We start from the raw sequence: 27625 nt of genomic DNA, 5'->3' as shown, positions 1-27625 counted from the left end.
CCTGGCAAGATGAATTTGGTAATAGTTTGATTAATTAGTTCACTGCACTAGTTGTGAAACAAAATAAGCTACTACTGCTGCTGTGATTGGCTAAAATCTCAACAGTGGACGTGTGTACCCAATCAGCTCAAAGAATTGCACTGAATGTCCCTCCGTTTAACAAACACTTACTAGACGAGGCTTTCCAGATTGATAGAAGAATTCTACATGGCATCAATCTGACTTATGCCAGGTTACACTTAATAAAAAAAATGCACATGCAATTTGAACCCCTTTAATTGAATTTTGAAGATCAGGTGCCAGGAGGGTTCTGAGTTTCTTCACATAAATCTTACATTTCTGTTTTTTAATTTTTAATTTTAAATTTATTTATTTTTTATTTCTTGTTTTGTGTTATGTTGGGAGAAATGAATTTCCCCTTTTGAGGATTAATTACATTTCAGTTAGTAAATTAATATATTTTGAAAGTAAGTGTTTAAAAGTGGTGGCACAAAGAGGTGATCCAGGTGGGTGTTCAAGGCTGTTTCAGGTGAATTTACGTCTAGGACTCATCACCAGTTCAAAAGGCCAAATAAATTAAAACATTCAAATTAATGAAGGAACTTCTTCTGCAGAATATTTCTATCTGTTTCAGAATCAAAGATTTAAATGCAGAATAGATATGAAAACATTTAAATGAAATATCCTGGGTTTAGCTCCTCTTTTGGCTGAGGGAGTTACAGCTCAGGTAGGTGGTCTGGTCTGTTAATGTGTCACCTGCTGCCATCGATGGGAGGGCAGACACCAAATGGCCACAAATAAAGGCTTGACAGACTTCACTCCTTACAGAGTCTCAGTGCGGGCAGGTTGGCAGCATGGCTAAAGGTTTCTTCATCAGTAAAGCGGTTGGAATTGGAGGGATCTTCGTAGGAGTGGCTGCCCTGTCCATCATCATTGCTCTGTCTGTCGTTTACTCTCAGGAAAAGTCCAAAAACAACAACAACCAGGTGTCACCAACTGATGGCGGGGGAGGAACGACCACCACATCATCCACTAAACCCACCTCTATGACAACGACCCCTTCAAACAATCCGTGGAACAAATACCGGTTGCCACAAACTCTGGTACCAATCGAGTACAATGTGACTCTGTGGCCCCGACTGAAACCAGATCCAACTACTGGACTTTACATCTTTACAGGTAAGGCGGGGCAGTGGAAGATCCAAAACTGTCTTTCTTCATTCAAAACAGCTGAGCTCAGCACCAGAACTAAAACTACATCTAATGAATATCCAGCTGATACTGCAGCTGATAGCAAAACTAAAACTAGCTGGCAACTTTATAAGGAGATTTACAGAAGATGGAAAGCTTCCAGATTAATACTAATAGAAAATCAGACATAGCATTAGAGTTTATTTTAAAATCTGGTAACGAAAAGTTTCCCTCTGAGGCTCTGACTAGACTTTTTTACATAAGAACCATTGAATCAAAGAGATAAAACACATGGAACCTCATTGGTTTCCCTCATAAATGAGGAATAAGGGATAAATAACCAAAATAATTCAGATGGAAGGACATTTATCAAATCTGTTTGTTTTTGTTCTTCTTTTTTTCAGATATTTGGCCGGGAAACAGTTGCAAATTTTTGTCCTCTAAATTACAAATGGGTCCAAATCAGTTTTAGTTCAGATCCAGTTCGGTACTGTTAAGTCCAACCATGTCTGACTAAAACATATCGCATAAAAACAAATAGCAAACCAAAGAAAATTAGAATATTTCTTTGACATTTACAGTATTTAAAGCTAGACAGTCTTTTATTTATTTACTTTTTTAATTCTGGGAAACTAATGAATAGAACTAGTTGGATCATGAAGTCCAGAGTCATGATTCTTTCTAGGTTTTAAGGCTCAATCTATTGGGGACATTCTGTCCTGTTCTGCAACCTTTGAGTAAAAATAATGTTCAGACGATTTGCTCATCAGTCTCTCCACACAGTCAGAAGTATAATCAAAAGTTTTAAGATGATATCATTGTGTTTCAGGTGAATCGTCTGTGTTGTTTGAGTGCGTGGAAGACACGGACCTCATCATTATACACTCAAACAAGCTCAACTACTCAGGTTCAATGAGTGATGGGCGGTTTGCACATCTCTCGGCCGTCAGTGGGCACAGCGTGCCTTCTGTCAATGAAGGCTTCCTGTTTTTTGAGACCCAGTTCCTGGTTTTAAAACTAAATGGCAATCTGCTGAAGGGCCAACTTTATATACTTTCCTTAAACTTCACCGGAGAGCTGGCAGATGATCTGGGAGGTTTCTACAGGAGTGAATACACGGAGGGTGGAACGAAAAAGTAAGAATATTTACTATATTTAATATGGTCCTCCACAAGCAGAAATGCAAATATGATCCTAGGTTATAACTGGGTTATTTTCTGACCATGCTTAGAAATGACTTCAACGTTGAAATAATAATGGCCAAGGTGAAGCTCTGTCTTCAGGTTCCAAAGTGGTGCACTGGAAAAACAATATATAAATAAGTTAAATTTTCATAAATTAAGTGTATTCACCCTTAATTTGAGCAGGTAAATGAGATAGGTTGCCATTGGAATGAGTATTTTTACTCTTAAATAAGATAATTAGGTAACATGCACTTGAAATAAGACAATGCAATTGTGTTTTCTTATTTTAAGTGTAAATGATCTTGTTCCATTGGCAAAATGTCACTTTTACCTCCTCAATCCAAGAACAAATGCACGTATTTTAAGAAAAAAATGACATTTTGACAAAATGACAAATGAAATTTTTATTGTTTTTATACATGAAATGATTCATGTTTATTAGAAAACAACAATAATTTGGACTGAGAAGCGGCCTGTTAAAAGATGCTCAACCCATTTTAAAAGAATTCTTTCTTAGCAATAAAACACAAAGTCAACATCTGCAATAATAGATTTGCTGAAATGAATAAAAGGAAAGAGTTAAACAAACAAAGCGTCTGATGACGCTCACCTGATCATGACACAGTGACCTCCGGTTTAAAGATAGCGCATGCAGGGTGCATCCAGAACCAGACATGAAGATATTTCCCCCTTAGACCATAAGAGCAGCGGCCTTCTGCCTTTAAAAGGTCCAAACAGAAACAGGACAGGCTGACCACACAGTGAACTCATCAGACCCCTGGTCCCCATGATATAAATTTCCCCTGGATCCCAATATCATATTATCGCTAAAGATCCCAGAAACAAGTCGAAGATCCAATAATTTCTCAGGGTGAAATCTTTGACCCAATGATGACTAAATTAACCTGTGCTCCTGGTTCTGATCTAACAAACGTCCAGCAGCTTCAGTCCACAGCAGCTTGTTTTTATGGTTGTCTTTGATTTTTGTTATCTTAATGGCCTTTTTCTGTCACTGGAACCCAGAGAACTTTGCCCACTGGTTATATAGCGGGGTTGATTAAAGGATGTAGTCAAGGCAACATGACTTAGTCATGCATAACCAGCCTGCTAACCACTGGCGATTGTTCTTTTGATGGAAGGAGGGATTGTATTTAGCTTCTATGAAGATTTCTAAGTGCTTAAGAATAATAAATCTGAAGTAAAACCTCCTCTATTAGAGCAGAGACCAGAAGGAGAACTGATGTTCCAGCTGTTCAAAGCCTCGCTATGGTAACGCTGTGTTTTATAGTCTCCCTTTGGTCCAGTGGGCATATGGTAACAACAGTCATACAGTGATAGCAGGATGGATGGATGGATGGATGGATGGATGGATGGATGGATGGATGGATGGATGGATGGATGGATGGGTAGATGGAGGATGGATGGATGATGGATGGATGGATGGATGGATGGATGATGGATGGATGGATGGATGGATGGATGATGGATGGATGGATGATGGATGGATGGATGGATGGATGGATGGATGGATGGATGGATGGATGGAGGATGGATGGATGGATGGATGGATGGATGGATAAAGGTTGGATGGATGGATGGATGGATGATGGATGGAGGATGGATGGATGGATGGAGGATGGATGGATGGATGGATGGATGGATGGTTGGATGGATGGATGGATGGATGATGGATGGAGGATGGATGGATGGATGGAGGATGGATGGATGGATTGATGGATGGATGGATGGATGGATGGTGGATGAATGGATGGATGGTGGATGGATGAAGGATGGATGGATGGATGGATGGATGCATGGATGGATGCATGGATGGATGGATGCATGGATGGATGGTGGATGGATGAAGGATGGATGGATAGTTATATGGATGGATGGATGGATGGATGGATGATAGGTGGATAGATGGATGGATGCATGGATGGATGGATAGTTATACGGATGGATGGATGATGGATGGATGGATGGAGGATGGATGGATGATGGATGGATGGATGGATGGAGGATGGATGGAGCTGACTCACAGCTGCTCCTTTCCTTTAGGGTCATGGCGACCACCCAGATGCAGCCAACGGATGCCAGGAAGTCCTTCCCTTGCTTTGACGAACCGGCCCTGAAATCTTATTTCAACATCATTCTGATCCATGATGTAGGAACCGTGGCTCTGTCCAACGGCAGGGAACTAGGTCAGTACTGAAGGTCTGACAGCCACAGGTCCTCATGAGATGAAGAAGAAAGCTCTGGCCTTCTTCCGAACACAACACCAAGAAACCAAGCACTGTGTTTTTGTTTTTTGAACAGAAAGCAAGAACGTCGTTATAGATGGGCAGAATGTGCTGAGAACAGTTTTTGAGCGCACCGAGAAGATGTCCACCTATCTGCTGGCATTCATCGTTAGTGACTACGGCAATATTGCCAACAACATCGGCGGAGTTGATGTAATTCCCCTGCCTGCATCATTAACCTCTCTATTATATGTTGTCTGTGCCTTCATGTAAATTACTGTAGCTGTATCAGTTCTGCTTGTAGTAAAATCACCAAGTTTGGTTCTGAATTTCTGTCTCTTGAAGGCTTTTGACTGCTTTTCTTTTTTCTTTTCAGATCCGAATCTTTGCCCGGAAACCTGCCATCACTGCTGGCCAAGGAGACTATGCCCTCAACATAACCGGACCCATCCTGAAATTCTTTGAGGAGTACTACAACTCCACATACCCGCTGCCCAAATCCGGTCAGTCACCCTGATTTGTCTAACACAGACTGGTCCCAGTCGCTCAGAACCTTAACTTAGTACTACGATACCTTTCTGAGCATGAAGAGGTAAAACATGTCTTTCAAGATTAGGTCTTTAACAAATCTTTGGATTGATCTCCTAAAAACAGCAGCTAACATCCCTCCTTTTGTAACAGAGATGTATTGTCCTCTCATTTTGTTGAGCCAACTTCCTGAATGATTGCCAGAAGTTTGTGTGTAAATATATTTTCCATCCTCTTCTTCCTCACATCGACCCTTCCTGAAATTCTACCAAAAGATTTGCACGACCATGAAGACAGAAATACAGACACAGATTCCCCCAGATTAAGATTTTAAATAGAGCTTAGAGCTCAGACTACTGCACAACAAAAAGTACCGTTCGATTCTGATGGCTTCCATTTCTTTACCTTTACTTTAACAAAGGTAGGTGGTTCTGACGGATCTTCTGCAAACGTCACATGTTCCAGTCCATAATGGTAGAACAGAAAACATCTAATCCCCAATGTAATGTAAGAAAGAACCAGAGGCTAATGCGAACGTATCACTAGTGGGAACTTTAGTACTGCTACTTTCAGCAGGTCTTTGGAGCTTTAATATAGATAACTGTCCCTGAAATGGTCGAAAAATTCAGCTTGACCTGGATGACTGAGAATCTTTACAGATATGTCCCTGAAGCATGTGATTTTTTTTTTTTATGACAATAGGATATCTTAAAAACGTCCATATACTGCAGTTTTATTTTCGGGAAAGGTGACATAATCCCCAAGTTACAGCCTGTAATGTAGGAAAGTCACCAGAATCCAGACACCAGACCATACCTCTTCACTGAGAGAACTGGTTTGCTCCTCTGTCCCAGTAAGGGTTGATTATGCGGTACCTTCTCTGGAAATGTGCATGACATGGAAACAAGGTAGAGTTGAACCAGCAAACATCTCTGTGTTCCTTCTCATGGGCACTTGAGGTGGGAAGGTGGAGCACAGTAACTTCTTTGCTTTAAATGGTCATCAGTCGTTATAATGTTTACAGGCAAACCTCTGAATGATTTACCTTTATGGATGAAACCATGGAGAAAGGCAAGGTGCTGGATTTGCCTCTTTAGACTCTATAAAAGTTCATCCTCATCCTGCCTCTGCTCTCACTGATTCACGTCCAGGCTGGAAGTCAGAGTAAGACTCTTATCTGTCAGCTTTTATGTTTTATGGCTGTTTTATGAAAGATGTGAAACAGCATCAAGGTTTATCAGATAATCTTTATCCTGTGAGTGAATTTTATGGCAGCCATCTCGAATGAGAACAATAACCCTTTACAAGACAGTCACCTGACAGCCTGGATTCGGCCTCTAACTGCTTCCACCTGAGTGACTCTGCTAACACAAAAACATCTGGAGTGATATTATATCATCTTTCCTCAGGGTTAGAAAAATGTAGTTATTCCTAAACATATTAGGGAATGAAAGTGAGTAGAAGTTAGTATCTTCTTGCTCTTGTTTTGAAGATGCTTCCTGGTTGTATGTCTCATATTGTTAGAAATCTTGTTTTTTTCCTTTCTTGGTGCCACATTTGAGCCTCAGCAGGGCTGCATTTTTAGGCTGCCCATTAAGTCTCCCACCAAGGCAAGCAGCCTTTGGTGGAGGTGGTGTGATGCTGCGGGCAGCCTCTCCTTCACTGGATAAACAAGGCCTGTCATCTTTGGAACCAATCTCAATGAATAAATTATGCTTACTGTAGATGAGAGTTTGAACCCAATTGCAATTTAGTTATGGCTTCATCTCTATTGAACCCTTCTTCGATTAGTTTTAGCGTGTTGTTTCATAGCAGAGGGACCAACACAGGCACCCTGGCTGGCAGTGTCCAGCATTAGGAGGAAGAACCAGGTTATTGCCTGGATTCAGTTCTCTCACAAACAACCAAAATCTAAAAAATATGTTTCCTCAACTTTCATTCCTACTGTCTGGTCTGGTTTAAGAGGATATTGCCCATTCCTCTGGGGGAAAACGCTGTAACTAATCTTTGCTGCTAAGTCCATGAATATCCTCCATGCCTGATTCGACTATCTATCCTGATAAGGCTTAGCTAATTATTTTCAATTTGCAGTTTTACAATATCTAAATTACTTCATAATAATAAAAAATTATATTTAGAAGTGCATTTAAAAACACTCAAATGCATTTTACTATTGAGGATTTATGAAGGAAGGCTGGATTTATTAAAAACAACAATAAAAACATCATGTATAAAAGTTAAAATCACGAAGCATTCTGATGAGGTGTGTGTTGAGTTTGGATTTAAACAGATGTAGAGTGTCCATATTACAGATGTCTGATAGTGGGGAATCCAGAATTTGAGGGCAGAGAGAGAGAAAACTCTGCTCCAAAAGGTCCTGAGATGGAAAAAAGGAACAGAGAGATGAGAGCAGGAGGTAGAACTGAGGGAGCTGGAGGGTGAGATGACATGAAGGAAATCAGAGAAGTAAGGCAGTGCGAGATTATGAATGAACTTGAATGTAAAGAGAATAATTTTTTATTGGATTTTGATGTTGCTGTGAAATCGGGGTAATGTGATTTAATGATCTAGCAGTAATGATTAATGCAGCTGAGTTCTGGATTAACTGGAGTTTATGAAGAGTGATTTAAGGGAGACCAGACATAAGAAGTTGCAATAATCAATGCAGGAATTGACAATTTGAACAAGTATAGAGGCAGATTGAGGGGAAAGGGATGGACGTATGCGTTTAATATTGCGCAGGTAGAAATATTCACGAATTATATTATTGATTTCCACAAACAGAAATACGGAGCTGTCCATGGAAAGAGAAAAATGGTGCATTTTGGATAATATAGATTTTGTTCCTACAAGGAGGTTCTCTGTTTGATCAATATTCAGCTCTTGGAAATTGGAAGTGAACCAAGATTTTATTTTAGACACATGGTGAGGGAGGGAGGACAGGGTTAGGTTTGATAGATAGGTAGAGATGGGTGTCATCGGCGTAGCAATGAAAATAAATGTTAAACTTCCAGAAAAAAAAGTTTGCCAAGGGGAAGAAGATATATGATGAAGAGCAGGGGGCCAAGGACAGAACCCTGAGGTACCCCAGAAACTACAGGGGAGGGCCAGGAATGGAATGACTCGAATTGGACAGATTGATTGCGACCACTAAGGTAGAAATAAAACCATTCTAACGAGTAAGGAGAAATGCCAATTAAGATAATCTGTTGAGGAGGATAGTATGAGAGATGGTGCTGAAGGCCGCACTTACATCAAGGAGTAAACCACAGTCAGCTGCCCTCAAGAAATCCTCTGTTCTATAAAAGCAGTTTCAGTTCTATGACAGGAACGGAAACCAGACTGGAATTGTTTATTTTGGGTTTAATGAGAATGTAGCATCTGTGAATCAATGGAGTTCCTCAGGGATCAGCTCTTGAGCTTTTACTTTTTTCGTAGACGTTTACTATCTCCTGGTTCTGTATATTTATTTATCTAGCTAACATTTAGTTAACAAAGATGGTGGAAGTGATGTATAGTATGGCGAATACTGGCTTCATTTGAGATTTATTAAAACATTTTCTAGTCTATCATCATCTCCTGCTGCGTATGCTCCTTGGTGCTGCTCTTCTCTTAAACTCTCCTTTGTGATCTCAGAGGGTCCCTCCATCTCTGAATTGGTCATGTGACCCAAAGTGCTCTAGGGGCTGAACGTTTCCTCGTCTTTAACAAGAACTCCAGGATTTTAGATCGGATACCAGAACCAGAACACAGAGGTTGAAGACAGTGCAGTGCTGCCAGCGACCTTTAGGGGGAGCGAAACATGGAAGTTACAGATAGTGCACCTAGTGGCCAAAAGGGACACAGTGCTGCCTCAAACCAGCTGTTAAAATTACCAGTTCAGAATATAATGTAAATGATCAGGTCTAACAGTGTTTAAATAATGAGACACCCAGCACCCCCCTAGAGTGGGCCAAAAAATGGCCCACATTCTATGTTAACTTCCAAAATAAAACAACACAACAAGAGTATCTGCTGCTGAGGAGCTTTATTCTATGAGAGGCTTTGTTTTCACAATCATAAACAGTATTGTTTCAAATGAATTAGTTTTAACTCATCCTGCGCTTCCAGCTATTACCTTTTAACAATTGTAGCTTCATATGCATGTTGTATGTTTCCTCCTTGGATTTCGTCCAGCCTCTGTTAGATCTATCTGACCCCTTGACATCTTCTCCGTCCCACAGATCAGATAGCCATCCCTGATTTTAATGCGGGAGCCATGGAGAACTGGGGTCTGATCACATACAGAGAGACGGCGCTGCTGTATGATGAGGAATTCTCCTCCAACTCCAACAAGCAGAGGATCGCCACCATCATAGCTCATGAACTGGCCCACATGGTGAGATAAAAATTAGACAAGCGGAGATCAGACACTTACAGGGAGCTTTGATGAAGTAATGCTTCCAGGTATATAATAAAGAACTTGGGGCTAAATGGATTTACAGGAGTAAAGAAAATGTTCATTAGATAAGAAGATAAAGGGATAAAAGTTAAGTGATTAAACAGAACCAATCAGTGATGGATATAGTAAAATGTTGCATAGGGCAAAGCTGGAAACTAAATCTTTCAAATACAACTGGAATAAAGAAAACATTCCAAACATCACTTTAAAACCTTTATGGTGTCATTTTTCTTCTAAGAAACAAAAACAACTTTTAGTTAAAGTAAAATAAATAAAGACATTAATTAATACAGAATTCAGAAAAAGAACCTAAATTAATCTAAATTAACATCAGCCATCATTTTTAGGAGCTCTAAAGGCAACAATTGCTGTGCTGGTCAGAAAACTTTCTACCATGTGGATCTTCTTTTTCTCCATCACTTTTCTTCTATCTCTCTCTGACTGAAAGCTCATCTTCACCACTTAGGCTAACATCTTCTTCCTCATCCTCCCTCTCTTCTTCAGCTGTTAAACTTTCAGGGGCCTCTGCCACCCGTGACCCTTCAGGTCTCTCATTCTTCCCATCATTCTTCTTTTCTCTAATCTCTTTTCTTTCTTCTCATCCTTCGTGTTTTTCGTTCTTTTTTTATTCTGATCAGCAAACTGCAAGCATAAAGATATGGAAAAAATATATTTTTATTACATTCTCCCACGTCATACCAGCTGTTCTATTTGGAAACCCATTTCTAATAGTAGCAAAGTTGTTATTTTATATTATATGTACTATAAACATGTATATATCACAGCGTATATATCATATTATTTAGTAAGTAATGCATCATCTGAAGGGTATAAGAGGCTTTTGGATAAATATAGGATTACTTTAATGACATAAAAGTAGGGGGCCCATTGTCACACCGTTGATCTGCCCCTGGAACCAGTATTTTAAATGCATAAATCTAGAAGTTGTGGGATGAAATACAGCAGAAGGTCTGTTTTGGTTCTTTATCAGGTTCCTGATGTGAGACTTTTAATTCTGTCATCAGCACATTTTCTCCTCGACATATACAGTTAACTATGAGCTTAAAATTTCAGGCATGAGTGCTTGGCAAAGTTTATCAAAGGTTAACAGGAGATTATTTACAATCTCTTGTGCAACTAGATCCATTTAAGGACTTGATTCAGAATAAAATCTAGATCTGAAGTGGTACCTCTATGTTTAGGGAAGGATTCTGGTTAGTTTTATAGGTGTAACATGTTTTCTTTATCCCTGCAGTGGTTTGGAAACCTTGTCACTCTGCGCTGGTGGAACGACTTGTGGCTGAATGAAGGTTTTGCATCGTATGTCGAGTATCTGGGTGCGGACGAAGCCGAACCAGAGTGGAATGTGGTATGGCTTTTTCTCTATGCTGGATGTTGATTGTGGCTGAAACTGTTTGTCTGAGTTCTTGATGCAGAACATGCTTGTTTCCTGGCAGAAAGACCTCATCGTCCTGAGCGACGTCCACAGGGTGTTTGCTGTTGATGCTCTGACCTCATCTCACCCGCTGTCCTCCAAGGAGGAAGACATCCAGAAACCAGCCCAGATCAGCGAGCTCTTCGATGCCATCTCATACAGCAAGGTCAGGCGTAACACACAAGCATGCAGCTGGGGGCGGTGCCACTGTCACCTCTGGTTTGTGCAAATAACAGGAAAGGAAGGATCAATGAAAATCGTTCTCATCCTCAGGGAGCGTCTGTCCTCAGGATGCTCTCAGACTTCCTGACTGAACCGGTATTCACCAAAGGACTCCAGGTGAGGTCACACAAATGTGTTTAAACAGCATTTTGTCATTATTTTCCTCTGTAATAAGTCTCAGGAGGACATTTAGGTTTTTTTCACATAAACTCTTTCCCTGTTCTGCAGAGCTACCTGAAGGAGTTTGCTTTTTCAAACACCGTCTACACAGACCTGTGGAAGCATCTGCAGATGGTAGGTGGTCTTCCTACCTTTCACTTCACACATCTATGACTGAAAATAAAAAATCAAGGGTTAGAGCAGGGATGTCAAAGTGGTTCCAGAAAGGGCCGTGTGGCTGCAGGTTTTCTTTCCAACCAAGCAATAGCACACCAGAGCACTCCATTCATCTCATTAAGTCATCATGTTGACTAACTCAAGACTGGACTCACTTGATGAGATGACTGGAGTCTGGTGTGCTATTGCTTGGTTGGAAAGAAAACCTGCAGCCACACGGCCCTTTCTGGAACCACTTTGACACCCCTGGGTTAGAGGGTCCAGTCAAAGGCCAGATAGAGCCAAACAGCTTTAAACCTCAATCAACTGAAGCCACTTTAGAAGCAACATATTTCTGTACGTGTGTGGAAACTACTTAACCCTATAATGCCAAATGTATTGTATTTGATACATACGGTTTCTGAAATGATTTGCATCTGACACCTTTTGCATAATTTAATGGTAAAAACTTTGCTCAAAATCCTACAGTATTGTACACAATCTGATATACCTGATAACAGCCAGTAGAAGACTACACAAAAAATAATCTTAACTTATCGCATAGTGATAAATTATTAATATCAAAAATGTATTTCTGTTTTTTCTTTTTACATATTTTGTTAATAGGACAAATAAGGAATTCAAACCAAAAAAAAGTAATTTTCTGTTTTGTTTTATTCTTGGATCAGGCTTTAAAGGGTTAGATACAAAGAAAAACCTTAGAGAACTCAAAATGAAAAATACCAAATTGCTCTGCAAATATGAAATAACACCAACATTGTTTTTCAAAGATTTTGTCCACAAACTAAACAAGTTTTTTTTTTTTTTTACTATTTATTTTTTCTTGCCATTCGACAGGCTGTACAGGCCACCGGCACCTCACTTCCTGACACTGTCAATAACATCATGAACACCTGGGTGCTACAGATGGGCTTCCCTGTGGTCACCATAGATACCACCAGCGGCGCTGTTTCCCAGAAGCACTTCCTCCTTGATCCAGACTCTGAAGTAACCACTCCATCTCCCTACAAGTAAGCAAATTCCTTTCTGCCGTTGTTCTCAGGACTCCCTGTGTTCCCCAAATCCTTTTAAATACATATACCAACACAGCCTCTGTTACGCTCTTCATAAGTTAAAGGAATAGTACACCCAAAACATGATTAGCCTTCATTTTCTACTCACCCCCATGCTGAACAACACTCTGGAGTACTTTTTTGATATCTCAAATGCATCTGGAGATCTGGGAGGCTTCTTGCTGTCTGCTGACATTCAAATAATGGAGGTCTATGGCGCCCGAGGCAGAAAGGTCCATAAAAGTCCACAAAAACGTGTCAATATTCCTCCATACTGCTCGTCCAATGTATTCCAAGTGTCCTGAGTGGGTAGCGTCCATAATTTACTCGAAACAAAGTCATTTAGAATGTTTTTAGAACATAAACAGTAGTGTATAGAATTTCCTGAAAGCACGCGCCTAAATTCTAAATGACTTCGTTTCGAGTAAATTCTGGATGCTACCCACTCAGGACACTTGGAATACATTGGACGAGCAGTATGGAGGAATATTGACACGTTTTTTGTGGACTTTTATGGACCTTTCTGCCTCGGGCGCCATAGACCTCCATTATTTGAATGTCAGCAGACAGCAAGAAGCCTCCCAAATCTCCAGATGCATTTGAGATATCAAAAAAGTAAAAAAGTTGTTCAGCATGGGGGTGAGTAGAAAATGAAGGCTAATCATGTTTTGGGTGTACTATTCCTTTAAGAGGTCTAAACCTACTGACGCCGTGTTTTATTTCTGTTTTTTTCTGCAGCTATGAGTGGATTGTTCCAATCAAATGGATGAAGACCAAAATAATCCAGACCCCAAAATGGCTCACACAAAAATCAGGTATAAATATATCACCACACACTGAATAAATATAAACATTCTATTCATTACACAGAGAGTAAACGCTGATCTAAACTTTCTATTTTCTTTTTCTAAGTGTAGCTATAATATTGATTTCCTAGCAGAAAAAAAGGATGGCGTTTTAAATGGAGAGGATCTATAATGGCTTAAGCATTCAATTAAATATGATTAAATAAAAGTTAACCAAAGGCAACATCTTGACTGTAGAAAATCAATCAGCAAAGACCCCAGAGCTACAGTCTCCCCTCAAATATTTAGAATAAGTTTTTTTATTTTTTTTCCTACGTTTTGAGAAACGGTCAGCTCTGACTCAACCCTTTGCTTTTAGAGTTTCTTTAATTGAACAGTTTTTCTGGACCAGGGGTCTGCAATTTGTGGCTCCAGAGCTGCATGTTGCTCTTTGGACCCTGTATAATGGCTCTTAATAGAGGCTAAAAAGGATATAAAGGAACTAACTATAAAAACTATAATAACAAACAGAATGACATTAAAAAGAATCAGAAATATGTTTTTTTAGAGCCATTTTATTTTAATTAGCTTGGAAATTATGTGTTTTGTCATTATATTAAAAGCTAAAAATAACACTAAACGTTTGGTTGTTTCAGGTCACTATGACAGATATTTGATAAAAATAATAATTTGTGTTTGATTAAATAGTCATGTAATATTTTGCAAATAAATATTAATGCATTCCTTATTAATAAGTTACCTTTACCCAGTCGGACTCGCGTAAAAATGGCTCGAGATTTTTGATTTCACAATTTCATTTACCAAGAGGACAATAATCTTGTGTTATAACTTACACCTGTACTTTTTGCAATGAGAAGCCTATTTAGGTTCTGAGTGCCAGATTTGATGCTTTGATTGGATGAATTCAGCCCACAGGCCTATAACTTGACATATGATTTAAGGAAGCTGACGTCCGAGTTGTGGGTCAAAATTAATCCACTGTTTTAGGAAAGCAAATCCGATGCTAGAGTGGAAACATCAGATAAAGCCATGTCTAATTCATTCATTAAAAGAAAAACAACAATACAAAACCTGTGCAGGTGACTGAAATTGTGAATAATGAATAGGAGAAGTATTTTCAATGAAGTATTACTTTTTTTTTTTTTTTTTAGCTCTGATACTTACAACCATACATAAAAAAACACTTCATCTTTACCAATACACAGAAAACCAACATAAAAATTAAACCATCTATCCATCAGCCTATCCACTGTCATATTGTCTCATACAAAATGACCTTCACCTTTCTCATAAACACAGAATAAGTTAAAAGAAATAGATAAATAATAATTTCATCATCGCTGTCCTTTTAAGTTAGTAGTTTCAAAATACTATACCCTATATTCTACTCTATCAATTCATGGAATTTAATGTATTCAACTTCATAAATATCTGATTTATGTGATCTCTGTATCCACTTCTACTTATAACTTTTGTTTCTCTCTTTAGCAATAAAAGAGTAGTTTTAAATTTGATCCATTACCCCACACCTTCTTTATTTAATGCTGACAGTGTTGCTCCGCCTCCTTCTGTAACCTGCATACACATCTTTGCCGTCATGTTCACCATACACCAGCTGTCTGTTTTTGTCAGCTGGCTGTGGCTGTGATTCTGCTGCAGTATCACACTGCCACCAAATGGCCCAACATGTGCACCACAGCGTCTTCAATAACAGAACAGGCAACATCAGGCAGCCTTGAACCAAAGCTGCACAAATCTTTCTGAAACATGCATGTTTAGCAGACAGACCCACTGCAAGGAAATAAAAGCTATTTACCTGCTTGTTTCGGTAGATACTGTTAACGAGATGAAGGTGACGACAACTTCTGACTGGGTGCTGGTCAACCTTGACGTGGTTGGTTACTACAGAGTCAACTATGATGAAGGCAACTGGGACAGACTACTAAGCGCTCTGAGCGCCCGCCATGAGGTAGGAACAGTTTCCTTATGGCTTGGAGGTTTCAGTGTCACTGTGTGAACAGTGTTTGACATGATGCTGTTTGTGTTTAAGGACATTCCAACAATCAACAGAGCTCAGCTGGTGGATGATGCCTTCAACCTGGCCAGGTGAGTCTGAAGCTACAAGGCAGAAACCGAAAAGTAATAAAATGAATAAAATTCATCAGGGGTTTGAACCTGTTGCTGGAGTTAGATGAATAAGGGAAAACAATATTTCAGATGTGATTTTATGATGATGAACTTGTGGTGCAAATAGCAGAAATCTTGGTAAAGAAAGACTTTGATTAGTTTTCTTAGAGGTGGTTAAGTTTCATGTTGTCTTAATCTTCTGCTTAAACTATAATTTAAAAGTGATGTTCTGCTTAATAATCCTTTTATGTCATCTAAGAGGGTGTAAAATAGCTCACCGCTTATTGCTTACCGTAGCAGAAACTAATATAAATCCCACTGGCTCTTGTTTCCAAAGAGCCAAGATCATCCCTACAGTGCGAGCTCTCCAGACCACCCTGTACCTGAAGAACGAGAGGCATTACATGCCGTGGCAGTCTGCTCTGAACAACCTGGACTTCTTCTTCCTGATGTTCGATCGGAGCGAAGTGTACGGACACATGCAGGTGCCTGGCTTTCCTCTATGAACTTGCAATACCGTCTAATCCTTTATGGACTTTCTTTATATTCATGTTTCCTGTGGCTCTGATGTTTGCAGGATTATCTAAGGAATCAGGTCACGCCTCTGTTTGAGCACTACAAAACCGTAACCGGCAACTGGACCAAAGTACCAACAGGACACATGGACCAGTGAGTACAATCTAATGCGCGCAGTTCCTTTCATAAATCATTATGGTTTTGTTATTGATTTATTTGTGGAGTGATTCAAAATCATAAAACTGCAACATACTGTAAAATGAGTTCTAGAAAGCAGATTGCTCTGCCAGGTGTAACTGTTTTATGGAGGTGAAAAAGGAAGAGCCTAACACACAAATACAAAAACAAACACTTGCAAAGAAAAGCTGCTACAAAAGAGTTGGGGGGAAAAAAACAACCTTCTTAAAACCTTCCATCTGAAACCTTAAAGGGTCAGATCCATCATTAAATGAGTCATCTAACCCAGAACGCTGCTTTGCAGCATATTAAGCTTCCCGTAAACACTCTTGTGTCTGACAAGCGTGTGTCTGACCCTTAACTTATCAGACACAGTTCTGGTTCTCCATCCATCCATTTTCTGTCATGCTTATCCCTGCTTGGGTCGCGAGGGCGGCTGGTGACTATGTCCAGCTGTCTACGGGCGAGAGGCGGGGTATACCCTGAACAGGTCGCCTGTCCATCGCAGGGCAACACAGAGACAAACAGCCATTCATGCACACATTCAAACCTTAGGAGATTTTAGAGAAGCCAATTAACCTAATAGTCATGTTTTTGGACTGTGGGAGGTAGCCGGAGTACCCGGAGAAAACCCAGGCATGCAGAGGGAGAACATGCAAACTCCATGCAGAAAGATACCGGGCTGAGAATTGAACCCGGAACCTTCTTTCTGTAAGGCAGCAGTGCTACCCACTGCCCACCGTGCAGGCTCTAGTTCTAGTTCTCTGATACAGTACTTAATCTAGAGGAACTTTAACAAGAACTCCAGGACTCCAGTGCAGTGCTCCCGGAGATTTGCAGACGCACTTAGCCTGAAGCACAGTGTTGCTTTAAAGTTATTTTTTAAAACCATAAAAAAAGAACAATTTGTTAAACTGTGTTTGAGTTCCCTATCCTCTGTAATCTTCATGCAGGTATAATCAGGTGAACGCCATCAGCCTGGCCTGTAGAACCGGTCTGAAGGCATGTCAAGATCTGGTCCAAGGATGGTTTAAAATGTGGATGGAGGAAGGCAACAACCCGTGAGTCCGGAATATGAACTCAGAGCTTCAGACAGCCGACCACAGATTCTGTACTGTCCGTCATGTAGATACTCTCTCTCTCTCTAGGATCCACCCCAACCTGCGCTACACTGTGTACTGTAATGCCATTGCAGCAGGAGGCGCCGCAGAGTGGAACTTCGCCTGGGAGCAGTTCCAGAACGCCAGCATCGCTACTGAAGCTGATAAACTGCGTGCTGCGTTGGCCTGCAGCACAGAGCCATGGCTGCTGAACAGGTGGGCTCTTGGTGGGCCTGACTGATGCCTGAAGCCTATCAGCATCTAATGCTGGTTTGATCTGCCCAGGTATCTGGAGTACACTCTAAATTCATCCCTGATCCGGAAGCAGGACGCCACCTCCACCATCGTCTACATCGCCCAGAACGTGATCGGTCAGTCTCTGGCATGGGACTTCGTCAGGGCTCGGTGGAATTACATCTTCACTCAGTGAGTGGGACACAGATCCAGTTTCTCCTCAGCTGCTGTGAATTTCTCCACTAGATATTCATAAATTACCTCTGAGGTAACACTGGCACAGTGAAGAATCATAAAAAGCATTTTGATGACAGGAGATAGGCGTTTTTATCAGGCTGTTTGCAGTCAGTGAAAGGTTTTATTGATCAATCTACTAAATCTTCTGATGATCTTTGATCCTCATAAAACCATCCGGTCTGGTATTTCCTTTGCACTCATCATTCTTGTGTAATGACACCATAAAGCTTGAGTAAAATAACAAAGTGGATTTTGAGAGAAATTGCGTAACATGATTGTCAGACTTTACTTGGAGATGTTTGAGGTACATGAAGAAGTTGAGATGTTTCTTATTGTCTTGCAGGATTTTGTTCATGTCTGTTTTATTTTATTTAATGCTTCTATGGTTTATGTTTCTTCTTATAGGTATGGTGGTGGATCGTTCTCCTTCTCCAACCTTGTCAATGGAGTCACAGAACGCTTCTCCACAGAGTTTGAGCTTCAGCAGGTCAGAGATCGTTTTGAAACAACCATTTAAAATCAGCTTCATAATGATTCCACAATGAATTCAGGGCTGTGTTTGGATTTATATATAGAGGCTGTTGGAGCTCATAAAACAGCAACATTTCATCCATATCTGAGGATGGCAATCATAAAGTTCTGCAGATAGAGGACAGGAGCTTAAATGATGAGAGGAGTCAGATGATGAAAGTTTAGATATGAGCTTCAGTCAACAAAGTTAATTTAAGTTGCTTAAAAACCTGATACTAACCTGTGTTCATGTAATTTAAAATTAAGTGTTTTGGTTTGAAAAGGACTTTCACTGAAGTGAAACTGAATTTAATGGTTTGATTTTTAATTTTTATTTTTTTTTGCATTAAAACATATTTTTTACCTTCTGGGCTTTAATTACATTTCAGTTCAAACTGTTTCTGCGTGTCAGATATCTGGGTCCTTTGTCAGGGTTTGGTTGAGGTTTGGAGGACAAATGCAGAGGCGAGGAGGCAGAGTTTTTTTTTTTTTTTTTGAAGATTTAATTGAATAACTGAGGCAGAAAATCTAATAACGAGACAACTTCATGGGAAAAAACTCACGTGGGGAGCCAAGTAAAGACGAGGAACCAGCAGTGAGGAACTGCACAGGGAGAGTATATATGGGAGACTGATAAAAGACAGGACAAATGAGCTGATTGGGAGCAGCTGTGAACAGAGGATTCTGAAAGGGAGCTAGGAAAAAGGAGAACAACAGGCTCGGACTGGGAACGATTTTTGGTCCTGGCATTTTTCCATCTAAAACAGCCCACTTATACAGTGGGTCCTGGTTGGAAATGGACACTTCACTCACGCTCTCCGTGTTTCACCAATTGCGTGAAAAACATGTGAATACTATAGCCACTAGGTGGTCTTAAAATTATTGATTACATCTATGTGAGCTCCTCTCCTGCATATTAAAATGTGGTAAAAATTTAATTTAAGTTGATGTGAATTGTCAATCCGTAAATCTGTGTATGTGCTCCTACTACTACTTTAGACCTGGATGTATGACACAAAGAAACTGATGTTTTTTTTTGTTTTTGATTTTTTTTTCACTGAAACTGAATTAAAAAGCTAAAAGTTAAAGAAGACAAATATAATTAGATGAATAAAGATTCAGTTTGGGAAATGTAAAATTTAGATTCTAAAAATACAATTACTACTGAGTTACTCATAAAAACATCCAATTTACTATTGAAAATAATTTAATAAAACAAAATGAAATGAAATTTTATTTTAGATTCTGATATTTTAAAGACTGTAATAATATAGAATCAGTGAATAATGTAATAATTTATAACAATTCTAGGTAGAAGAAACACTTTTTACAAATATCTTTTAACACTAGTTATGAAACCGGTCCTCACTGTACTTCTTTTAAACAATTTACAACAGTGTAAACTGTCCCTCCAGGCCAAATATTTGCTCATTACTGTATATTAGCTTAATCACCAAATTTCAGGAGAGGTTCAACGCATTTACAGTATGTTTGTGAACCTAACAGGAGCTCATTTGGACACAGAAAATAACAGTATTTATCGGGAGCGCTTTAGTTCAAAGCAAATTTCTAGTTGGTATGAAGATATCAATCAAGTAAATGTAGGAAGCATAGTGCCACTCCCAGAAGTATATGTTTGTCAAAAAGTTACTCAAGTGAATATAAGTGAGTAAATGTAGCTGATTATTACTAAGGCTGAGACAATGAATCAGATTAATCAATTATTAAATTAATGGTCAACTGATTTAGTAATCAATTAATCGTTAACTGGAGTACAGAGACTGTAAAACATGTCTTTAGCTGACAGAGGAACGCCCTTAGAGCAGTAATTATGCCAAGATTATTAAAAATATATAAACATTTTGCATTTAAGATAAAAAATCCTGAACTCCTCAAGTGTAAAAGTTAGAGTTTCCTCTGGTTTCATTCATAAAGTCTTCCTTAAAGAATCTTTGGCTATCTGATTATTAATAGAAAAAACAATCAACAGATAAACTGGTTTGTAAAATAATCGTTTGACGTTAGTTGCTGCCCTTGTTTCAACCCACCTCTGGGTTTACAGAGGATCTAAATCCTGCAGTGATCTTGTCATCAGGACACTTTATGATAAAATGTTCCATGATTCAGTAGAGGGAAGCTCTCCTTCACTTCCAGGTTATCAGAACCTGCTTACAGGTGCTGGTCATAAAATTAGAATATCATGAAAAAGTAGATTGATTTCAGTAATTCCATTTAAAAAGTGAAACTTGTATATTATATTCATACATTACATACAAACTCATATATTTCAGATGTTTATTTTGTTTAATTTTGATGATTACAAATGACAACAAATGAAAATCTCAAATTCATCATATCAGAAAATTAGAATATTACTGAAGACCAATAAAAACAAAGGATTTATAGAAATGTTGGCCAACTGAAAAGTATGAACATGAAAAGTATGAGCATGTACAGCACTCAGTATTTAGTTGGGCCTCCTTTGGCCTGTATTACTGCAGCAATGCGGCGTGGCATGGAGTCGATCAGTCTGTGGCACTGCTCAGGTGTTATGATAGCCCAGGTTGCTCTAATAGTGGCTTTTAGCTCTTCTGAATTGTTGGGTCTGGTGTATTGCATCTTCTTCTTCACAATACCCCATAGATTTTCTATGGGGTTAAGGTCAGGAGAGTTTGCTGGCCAATTAAGAACAGGGATACCATGGTCCTTCAACCAGGTACTGGTAGCTTTGGCACTGTGTGCAGGTGCCAAGTCCTGTTGGAAAATGAAATCTGCATCTCCAAAAAGTTGGTCAGCTGCAGGAAGCATGAAGTGCTCTAAAACTTCCTGGTATGTGGCTGCGTTGACCCTGGACCTCAGAAAACACAATGGACCAACACCAGCAGATGACATGGCACCCCAAACCATCACTGACTGTGGAAACTTTACACTGGACTTCAAGCAACGTGGATGAAGTGCCTCTCTTCTTTTCCTCCAGACTCTGGGACCTTGATTTCCAAAGGAAATGCAAAATTTACTTTCATCAGAGAACATGACTTTGGACCACTCACCAGCAGTCCAGTCCTGTTTCTCTTTAGCCCAGGCAAGACGCTTCTGACGCTGTCTGTGGTTCAAGAGTGGCTTGACACAAGGAATGCGACAGCAGAAACCCATGTCTTTCATACGTCTGTGTGTGGTGGTTCTTGAAGCACTCACTCCAGCTGCAGTCCACTCTTTGTGAATCTCCCCCACATTTTTGAATGGGTTTTGTTTCACAATCCTCTCCAGGGTGCGGTTATCTCTCTTGCTTGTACACTTTTTTCGACCACATCTTTTCCTTCCCTTCGCCTCTCTATTAATGTGCTTGGACACTGAGCTCTGTGAACAGCCAGCCTCTTTAGCGATGACCTTTTGTGTCTTGCCCTCCTTGTGCAAGGTGTCGATGGTCGTCTTTTGGACAACTGTCAAGTCAGCAGTCTTCCCCATGATTGTGTAGCCTATAGAACTAGACTGAAAGACCATTTAAAGGCTTTTGCAGGTGGTTTGAGTTAATTAGCTGATTAGAGTGTGGCACCAGGGGCCATCAATTTTGAACCTTTTCACAATATTCTAATTTTCTGATATGATGAATTTGAGATTTTCATTTGTTGTCATTTGTAATCATCAAAATTAAACAAAATAAACATCTGAAATATATGAGTTTGTATGTAATGTATGAATATAATATACAAGTTTCACTTTTTAAATGGAATTACTGAAATCAATCTACTTTTTCATGATATTCTAATTTTATGACCAGCACCTGTAATCCTCGAAGTTAGTGCAAAGAAAGGATTTTTCTCTCAAGAAAAATCTCCTCAATAGAAGCAACTAAGAAGGGCAATAAAAAGAAAATGGTATTTTAATTAATATTTATCAAAGCTGTGTTCCTGCCATAGAGAAAGACGAAGCTTCTATCAAGTTTGATGATATTAGATCCTAAACTTCTCTGTGTCCAAGATGAAGAGTAGTGTGCTGTTTGGTTGGAGAGGGAGACGTTAGGTTCAGCTCACTGCATGTTAAAATCTCATCCAAAGCGGGAAGGCATGTTTTAGACAATTGATAACATGTGACAATGCATTGTTTTGGTAAATCCCAGCCTATATCTGCACAACTTTAGCCGCTCCAGGCGTTTTCTACATCCACGCCTTTATCCACTCAGTTCTCTCATGGCTTTCTCTGAATGTTCTTCCCTAAACATGTTTTATCTCTGTGATTTCAGCTGAAGCAGTTCAAGGAGGATAACGCCGATGTGGGTTTCGGGTCTGGGACTCTGGCTGTGGATCAGTCCATTGAGAGAACCCAAGCCAACATGAAATGGATTGCAGAGAACAAAGAAAACGTTCTGAACTGGTTCATAGAAGCCGTCAAAACACCAACATAAACATAGCTCTGCTTAGTTGTTTTTATTTCATGAAAAATGTGCTTTTATCATGAAATAAATTTCTTTGGAAAAGCTTGACAATCATTCTGGTCCAATTATGTTTTTTTATTTTTTATTTTTTTTTAAACACCCTAAAGCAGCATTTAGAGCTTAGTTATTTAATTTGATCCAAGTTGAGATTAAAATTGTTCTATTGAAGAAAATCAACAGAGCAGTAGCAGTAAAGAAATAAGCAACCAAACACCTGAAGTTGGACATTAGTTCAGAAAACATTAGTACAGAAATTAGTTTGTTTTTTTCCCTTCAATTTTTAACATAATGTTTTAGGATACATAATAAATGGTTAAGAAAAATAGTTTGGTCCTTCTTTTCAGACACCAGTCAATTTTGATGTCTTTTTTGGAGGAATAACCATAAGAACTGTCATCTCAGCTTATTTATCTCAGGAATTATTGTGAATTGTAATGTATGGTAACATTAGAACATCATTAAATGGGGTTTAATATTTATAATGTTTGTTTTGGTAATGACAGCTGTCTTCATTCATAAAATCAGCCTGAACCAGTGTTTTTTTTTGTCCTGTTGCTGCCTCTAACTGAACAGAATATTTTGAGTAAAACTGTCTGTGCAAAGCTGACCTAAATCAAAAGTTATCTTATGTTTGAGTTAATAGATGTATGCATTCAGCTTATTAATTGTGCATACTGTCCTCTAAGTAAATAAGTTTCACTGTATTGAAAAACAGACAATTAAAAGATTTCATTAAGTTACTGTTGTGGTTTATCTTTCTTCAACACATTTACGCCCATTCAGATTAAGTAATGATCTTCCTATATGTGTTTTAATTTTTAGTGTATTTATCGTCTTTATGAATTTTTCTTTATGGTTTTCAAACTTTAAGATTTTTTCATGAATAAAAAAAGAGATTTGGAATACCTTTGTGTCCTTGTGATAGACTAAAGATCCAGTTTTAAAATAGATTTTGGTTTTGCCTTCAAGTCTGATTCGTTTTTCTATTTGGGTCTTGCCATATATTTCGTATTTACCATTAAGGGGATTAACATATTAGTTTAATCTGTTTACCTTTTATCAGTTTTATATCTCTTCCTTATTTCTTTGTGCTTTAGCTGATTTTTTCTTTACTTTCTCTAATCATTATTCTTGGATGGTTGGATTCTTTCTCTTAGTTTGTTTTTTCCAGGGTTTCTCCTTGTTAAACCATTTCTTTCTCTCTTAGCCTGAAACGTGTCTTATTTGGTCAATTCTCTGCCTCTACCGTCTCTCATTTGTTATACTATTTGCATCCGAGCCCTTTACCACAAAGCAGAATAACTGGGTTAGTGAGATAACTTCAGAGTTGACCCATGAAGCTAGATTTACTCTTAGCAAGCCTAGTTACCATGGTAACATACACAGAACGGCAATAACACGATACATTACGGTACAATTTGCGGTACAATCTGCTGCCCTGGGGTCCTCTTCCACAACATATTCGTCCCAAATTTCCTCCTCTAAATAAAAACTGTATGATGGAGGAGACTCATCCACGACCTCCGACACAAAACTCTCCTCCTCTTGCATGTTTCTGCTGTCCATAGCGTTCCTTGACAGTGTCGTTTCTAAGTCACCAATTTAGTGCTACTTGGTCCCAATGGAATTTCCCATTGGGAACCTACTAGCACTAAGTTGCTAACTGATTAGCAAGATGCTTCAGACAAACCAGCCAAAATCAAACATGCTTGCAAACCTTTCGCCACAACAACCCAGACCCCTTGATAATCGACCAATCACATTCACTTCATTCACTCGTGTAAAGTCGGCCACCACTTGGGAGAATTTGGAAATGCAACCGTTGGAACAGCCATATCCCTACGACTTTAAGAAGAACTAATCACCTGGGTTTAAGGATTTAACAGGGTTCAACCTGAGCCTGAACTTGCCACTATGATAGTCAAATTACAATCATGGAGGTGGAATATAATTAATGTTTTTACAGGATGGTTTTACTGTATTGGTAAAACCTGCTGCACAAATATCTGTAACCAGAGACAAATATTGTAATGGAACATCTCTTTCACATTACTAATTTGTTTGTTTGGTTTTGGATTCACTTAAAAGGGGAAACAGAGTCTAAAGAATCCTTACAGCTACTTCTGGGGCATTAACCCTGAAGCAGGATTAAATTCCAGGAGAAAGTCCATCGGCCCACATGTGAGGATACTTGTCCATAAACTGATCGACTTTGAATGGATGATGTTAATGTACAACGTAGATGATTGTGTTCATTTTCAGAGTTTATTTTTTGTTCTACTTCTTCGGCTTTGTGTAATAAAATATTAAATGAGTGTGGTCTTTGTTTTCTATATTCATGGAGCAAATTTAAAGCATGTTCTGATTAAATGTGAGATTAAATGCACAATATTTTACTGTATTATATAAATTGCAAATGTACAGTGAGTTGCTGGCTACTGAGTTGCATTACTTTTACAGTAACAATGTAAAACTACTGTGATTTATATGTTGCAACATCCTGTAATTCCAAAGCAATATACAGCTATTTCCCAGTAATGCAGTGCAGTAAGTTCATCAGGATTATGATCTTACTAAAATATACAGTTCTTGTTTGGAGCCAGACCTCCATCACAGTGGCGGCAGGCGCTGGAAATCCCAGCTGAAAACTCGGCATATGTAGAAGCTCTTCAGAAGCGATAACAGCTTGCATGTAGTGTCTATCTCCCCCTAAAAACTCCTGGATCAGCTTTTCTGATTGGATTGCATCCAGTGGCAAAAGCTAAATTTTTTTAACTCAAGTGTCAAACGCTCGGATGCTCAGACAACAGAACGCTCCGGCCCCAGAACTCTCCGACGCCACAACACTCGGATGTGTTGCTTGAACGCTCCACTGGACGTCTTGACGCCATCCCCCATAGACTTTGCATGTAAAACAGATGCTTTGACGCAGAAAAGATGCAATGCTTTACTTGAGCTCTACTTTATGCAGACTGTTGCAGCTTTTCTTGTGGTCTCTTTGAGCTTGCCATTTCCCTCTAGTATTCCACAGTACTTGTAGCTCTCATCTACATGCCACGCCATTCTCCCCTCTGGGAGTGTGATCCGCTCTGTGTGGATTACCTTCCCTGTCCTTGTCACCATTCGGCCAAATTTCTCTAGCCTAAATGATATTCCAAAGTCCCTGCTGTAGATCCTGGTGGTGTAAAAAAAGGGAGTCAATGTCTCTTTCACTCTTAGTGTACAGCTTGATATCCTTGTTCAGGAAGTGGCTGATAGTGGCACCATTTCTGAGTCAGTGTATAAAGCCAGTCTTGTTGATTATTTGGCTGAAGGGATTCAGCCCTATGCAGAACAGCAGGCGGGACGTATAACCTCCTTGGTATATTCCACATTTGGAGATTTTTGCATATTTCATTAAAGTTGGCCTCAAGTGTGGTTTTCCACAGCCCTATGGAGTTTGCAATGAAGGGCCTTAGATCCAATATATGTGGCATTAGGTCATAGACTTTCTTGTGATCAATCCAGGCTGTGCACAGGTTTGTTTGTCTTGTTTTACAGTCTTTACAGTCAAGAAGTAAAGACTAAGGTTAGCATTTTGTCAGTAGTTGGCGTTTGTCTCCTCTGGTGCTTTTACCAATGCCTTTTTGTGCTTCTGTCATGTGTTCATCTATGTGCCAGCTTGTCTTTGCCATTATGATGCCTGACAGGAGGTTCCATGTTGGGGAGATAGTGTTTGGCTGATAGTGGGTTGGGACTGTCCCCTTCTGGGGTTTTTCATTGTCAGGACTGTTCAGCCCTCAGTTGGCCATTCAGGGTGGGTCCCTCTCTTCAACAGCCAGGTCATCTGTGCTGGTAGTTTTTCATGGAGAGAAGTCTGTTTCTTCAGCCAGTATTTGTGGGTCATGTCTGGGTGCTGTCCATTTCTTCATACCTGAGGGTCTTTGTTGAAAGTCTGCAATTGTGATGTTCATTAAACCTGGTTCAGGAAAGTTTGAAAGGTCAGCTCTTATGTCTTTTAGCCACTGTGCATCATCATTATGTGATTCTTCCTTCTGACAGACTTTTCCAGTATTGTTCAGTCTCCAGCCTTGGTGGGTTGGCTCATGTGTTGTTACCCTGCCACTGGGAGTACCCCTTAGCTAAAGTTGCTAACTGCAGAGGCAGAGAGGATTTCTTGCAGACTTAATAAAGAGGTAAGAAGCAATAATCCAGAAACGACCCGCTAATTTTCATTTAGTCTCTACTAAAACTCAAAACCATGACGCGTCATCAAAGACCCATGTTTAACTCGTCAGTTTTTGTTATCGTCAAGAAAATTAGGAGCGTCAATGAAATGATTTCATCGTCCTCATTGTTGGGGAAAACAACACTGGTCAAAAGGCACTCCTACATGCATGCAGCCCTGTCCCCCATAGTGTTTGAGGACAGAAAACACCAAGCTCAGAGGATTTCTTCCTCTCTCCGTGAAGCTGTCCTGAGGTTCACATCAGAGATACCAACATGCAGCGTCATGTCAAGGGACCAGACACTGCAAAATCACCAGAGGCTAAGTCGTGATGGCCAAAATTCAAAACCAAATTGCTGCAAAACAGACTGTTTGCAACATTTTTCTGTGAGTTTCAGAACTTTTGGAGTGGTTCGAGGTTGGAGCTATGTCACCTGCAGTTCTCTGAATCTTTGACCCTTAAACAAACAATAAAATCCCTGCGTCACACCGCTGTGAAGTCTCAGCATAGTTTTACGACCAGAGGGCGATCATGCACTAACTTTCTCAGTAGTTTATCACTTATCAGCATATTCAGTTCCCACCAGAGACTCCCTGACCTTATATATCATCCATAAATTCCTCAGAGTGTCAGCTCCTGACGTCAA

At 39.5% G+C, this 27625-nt stretch overlaps 1 protein-coding gene across 1 annotated transcript; it reads left to right on the top strand.

The window, feature by feature from the left end:
- Window positions 1-810: 810 nt before the first annotated feature.
- Window positions 811-23511, top strand: LOC119793445 (aminopeptidase N-like). Its single transcript, XM_038300667.1, has 21 exons — window positions 811-1179; window positions 2021-2327; window positions 4437-4579; window positions 4695-4831; window positions 4995-5121; window positions 9370-9524; window positions 10843-10956; window positions 11045-11188; window positions 11296-11361; window positions 11473-11538; window positions 12418-12590; window positions 13371-13447; window positions 15271-15407; window positions 15489-15544; window positions 15903-16050; window positions 16143-16234; window positions 17212-17319; window positions 17407-17574; window positions 17644-17784; window positions 18235-18316; window positions 22580-23511. Exons 1-21 carry the CDS (start codon window positions 855-857, stop codon window positions 22739-22741), a joined length of 2928 nt encoding a protein of 975 aa, XP_038156595.1. The 5' UTR covers window positions 811-854; the 3' UTR covers window positions 22742-23511.
- The last annotated feature ends 4114 nt before the right edge of the window (window positions 23512-27625 follow it).

The sequence above is a fragment of the Cyprinodon tularosa genome, unplaced genomic scaffold (genome assembly GCF_016077235.1).
Source record: "Cyprinodon tularosa strain WSP-4 unplaced genomic scaffold, ASM1607723v1 ctg452, whole genome shotgun sequence".
NCBI classification, from domain to species: Eukaryota; Metazoa; Chordata; class Actinopteri; order Cyprinodontiformes; family Cyprinodontidae; genus Cyprinodon; species Cyprinodon tularosa.
This window is presented reverse-complemented; position numbering and strand designations above follow the sequence as displayed.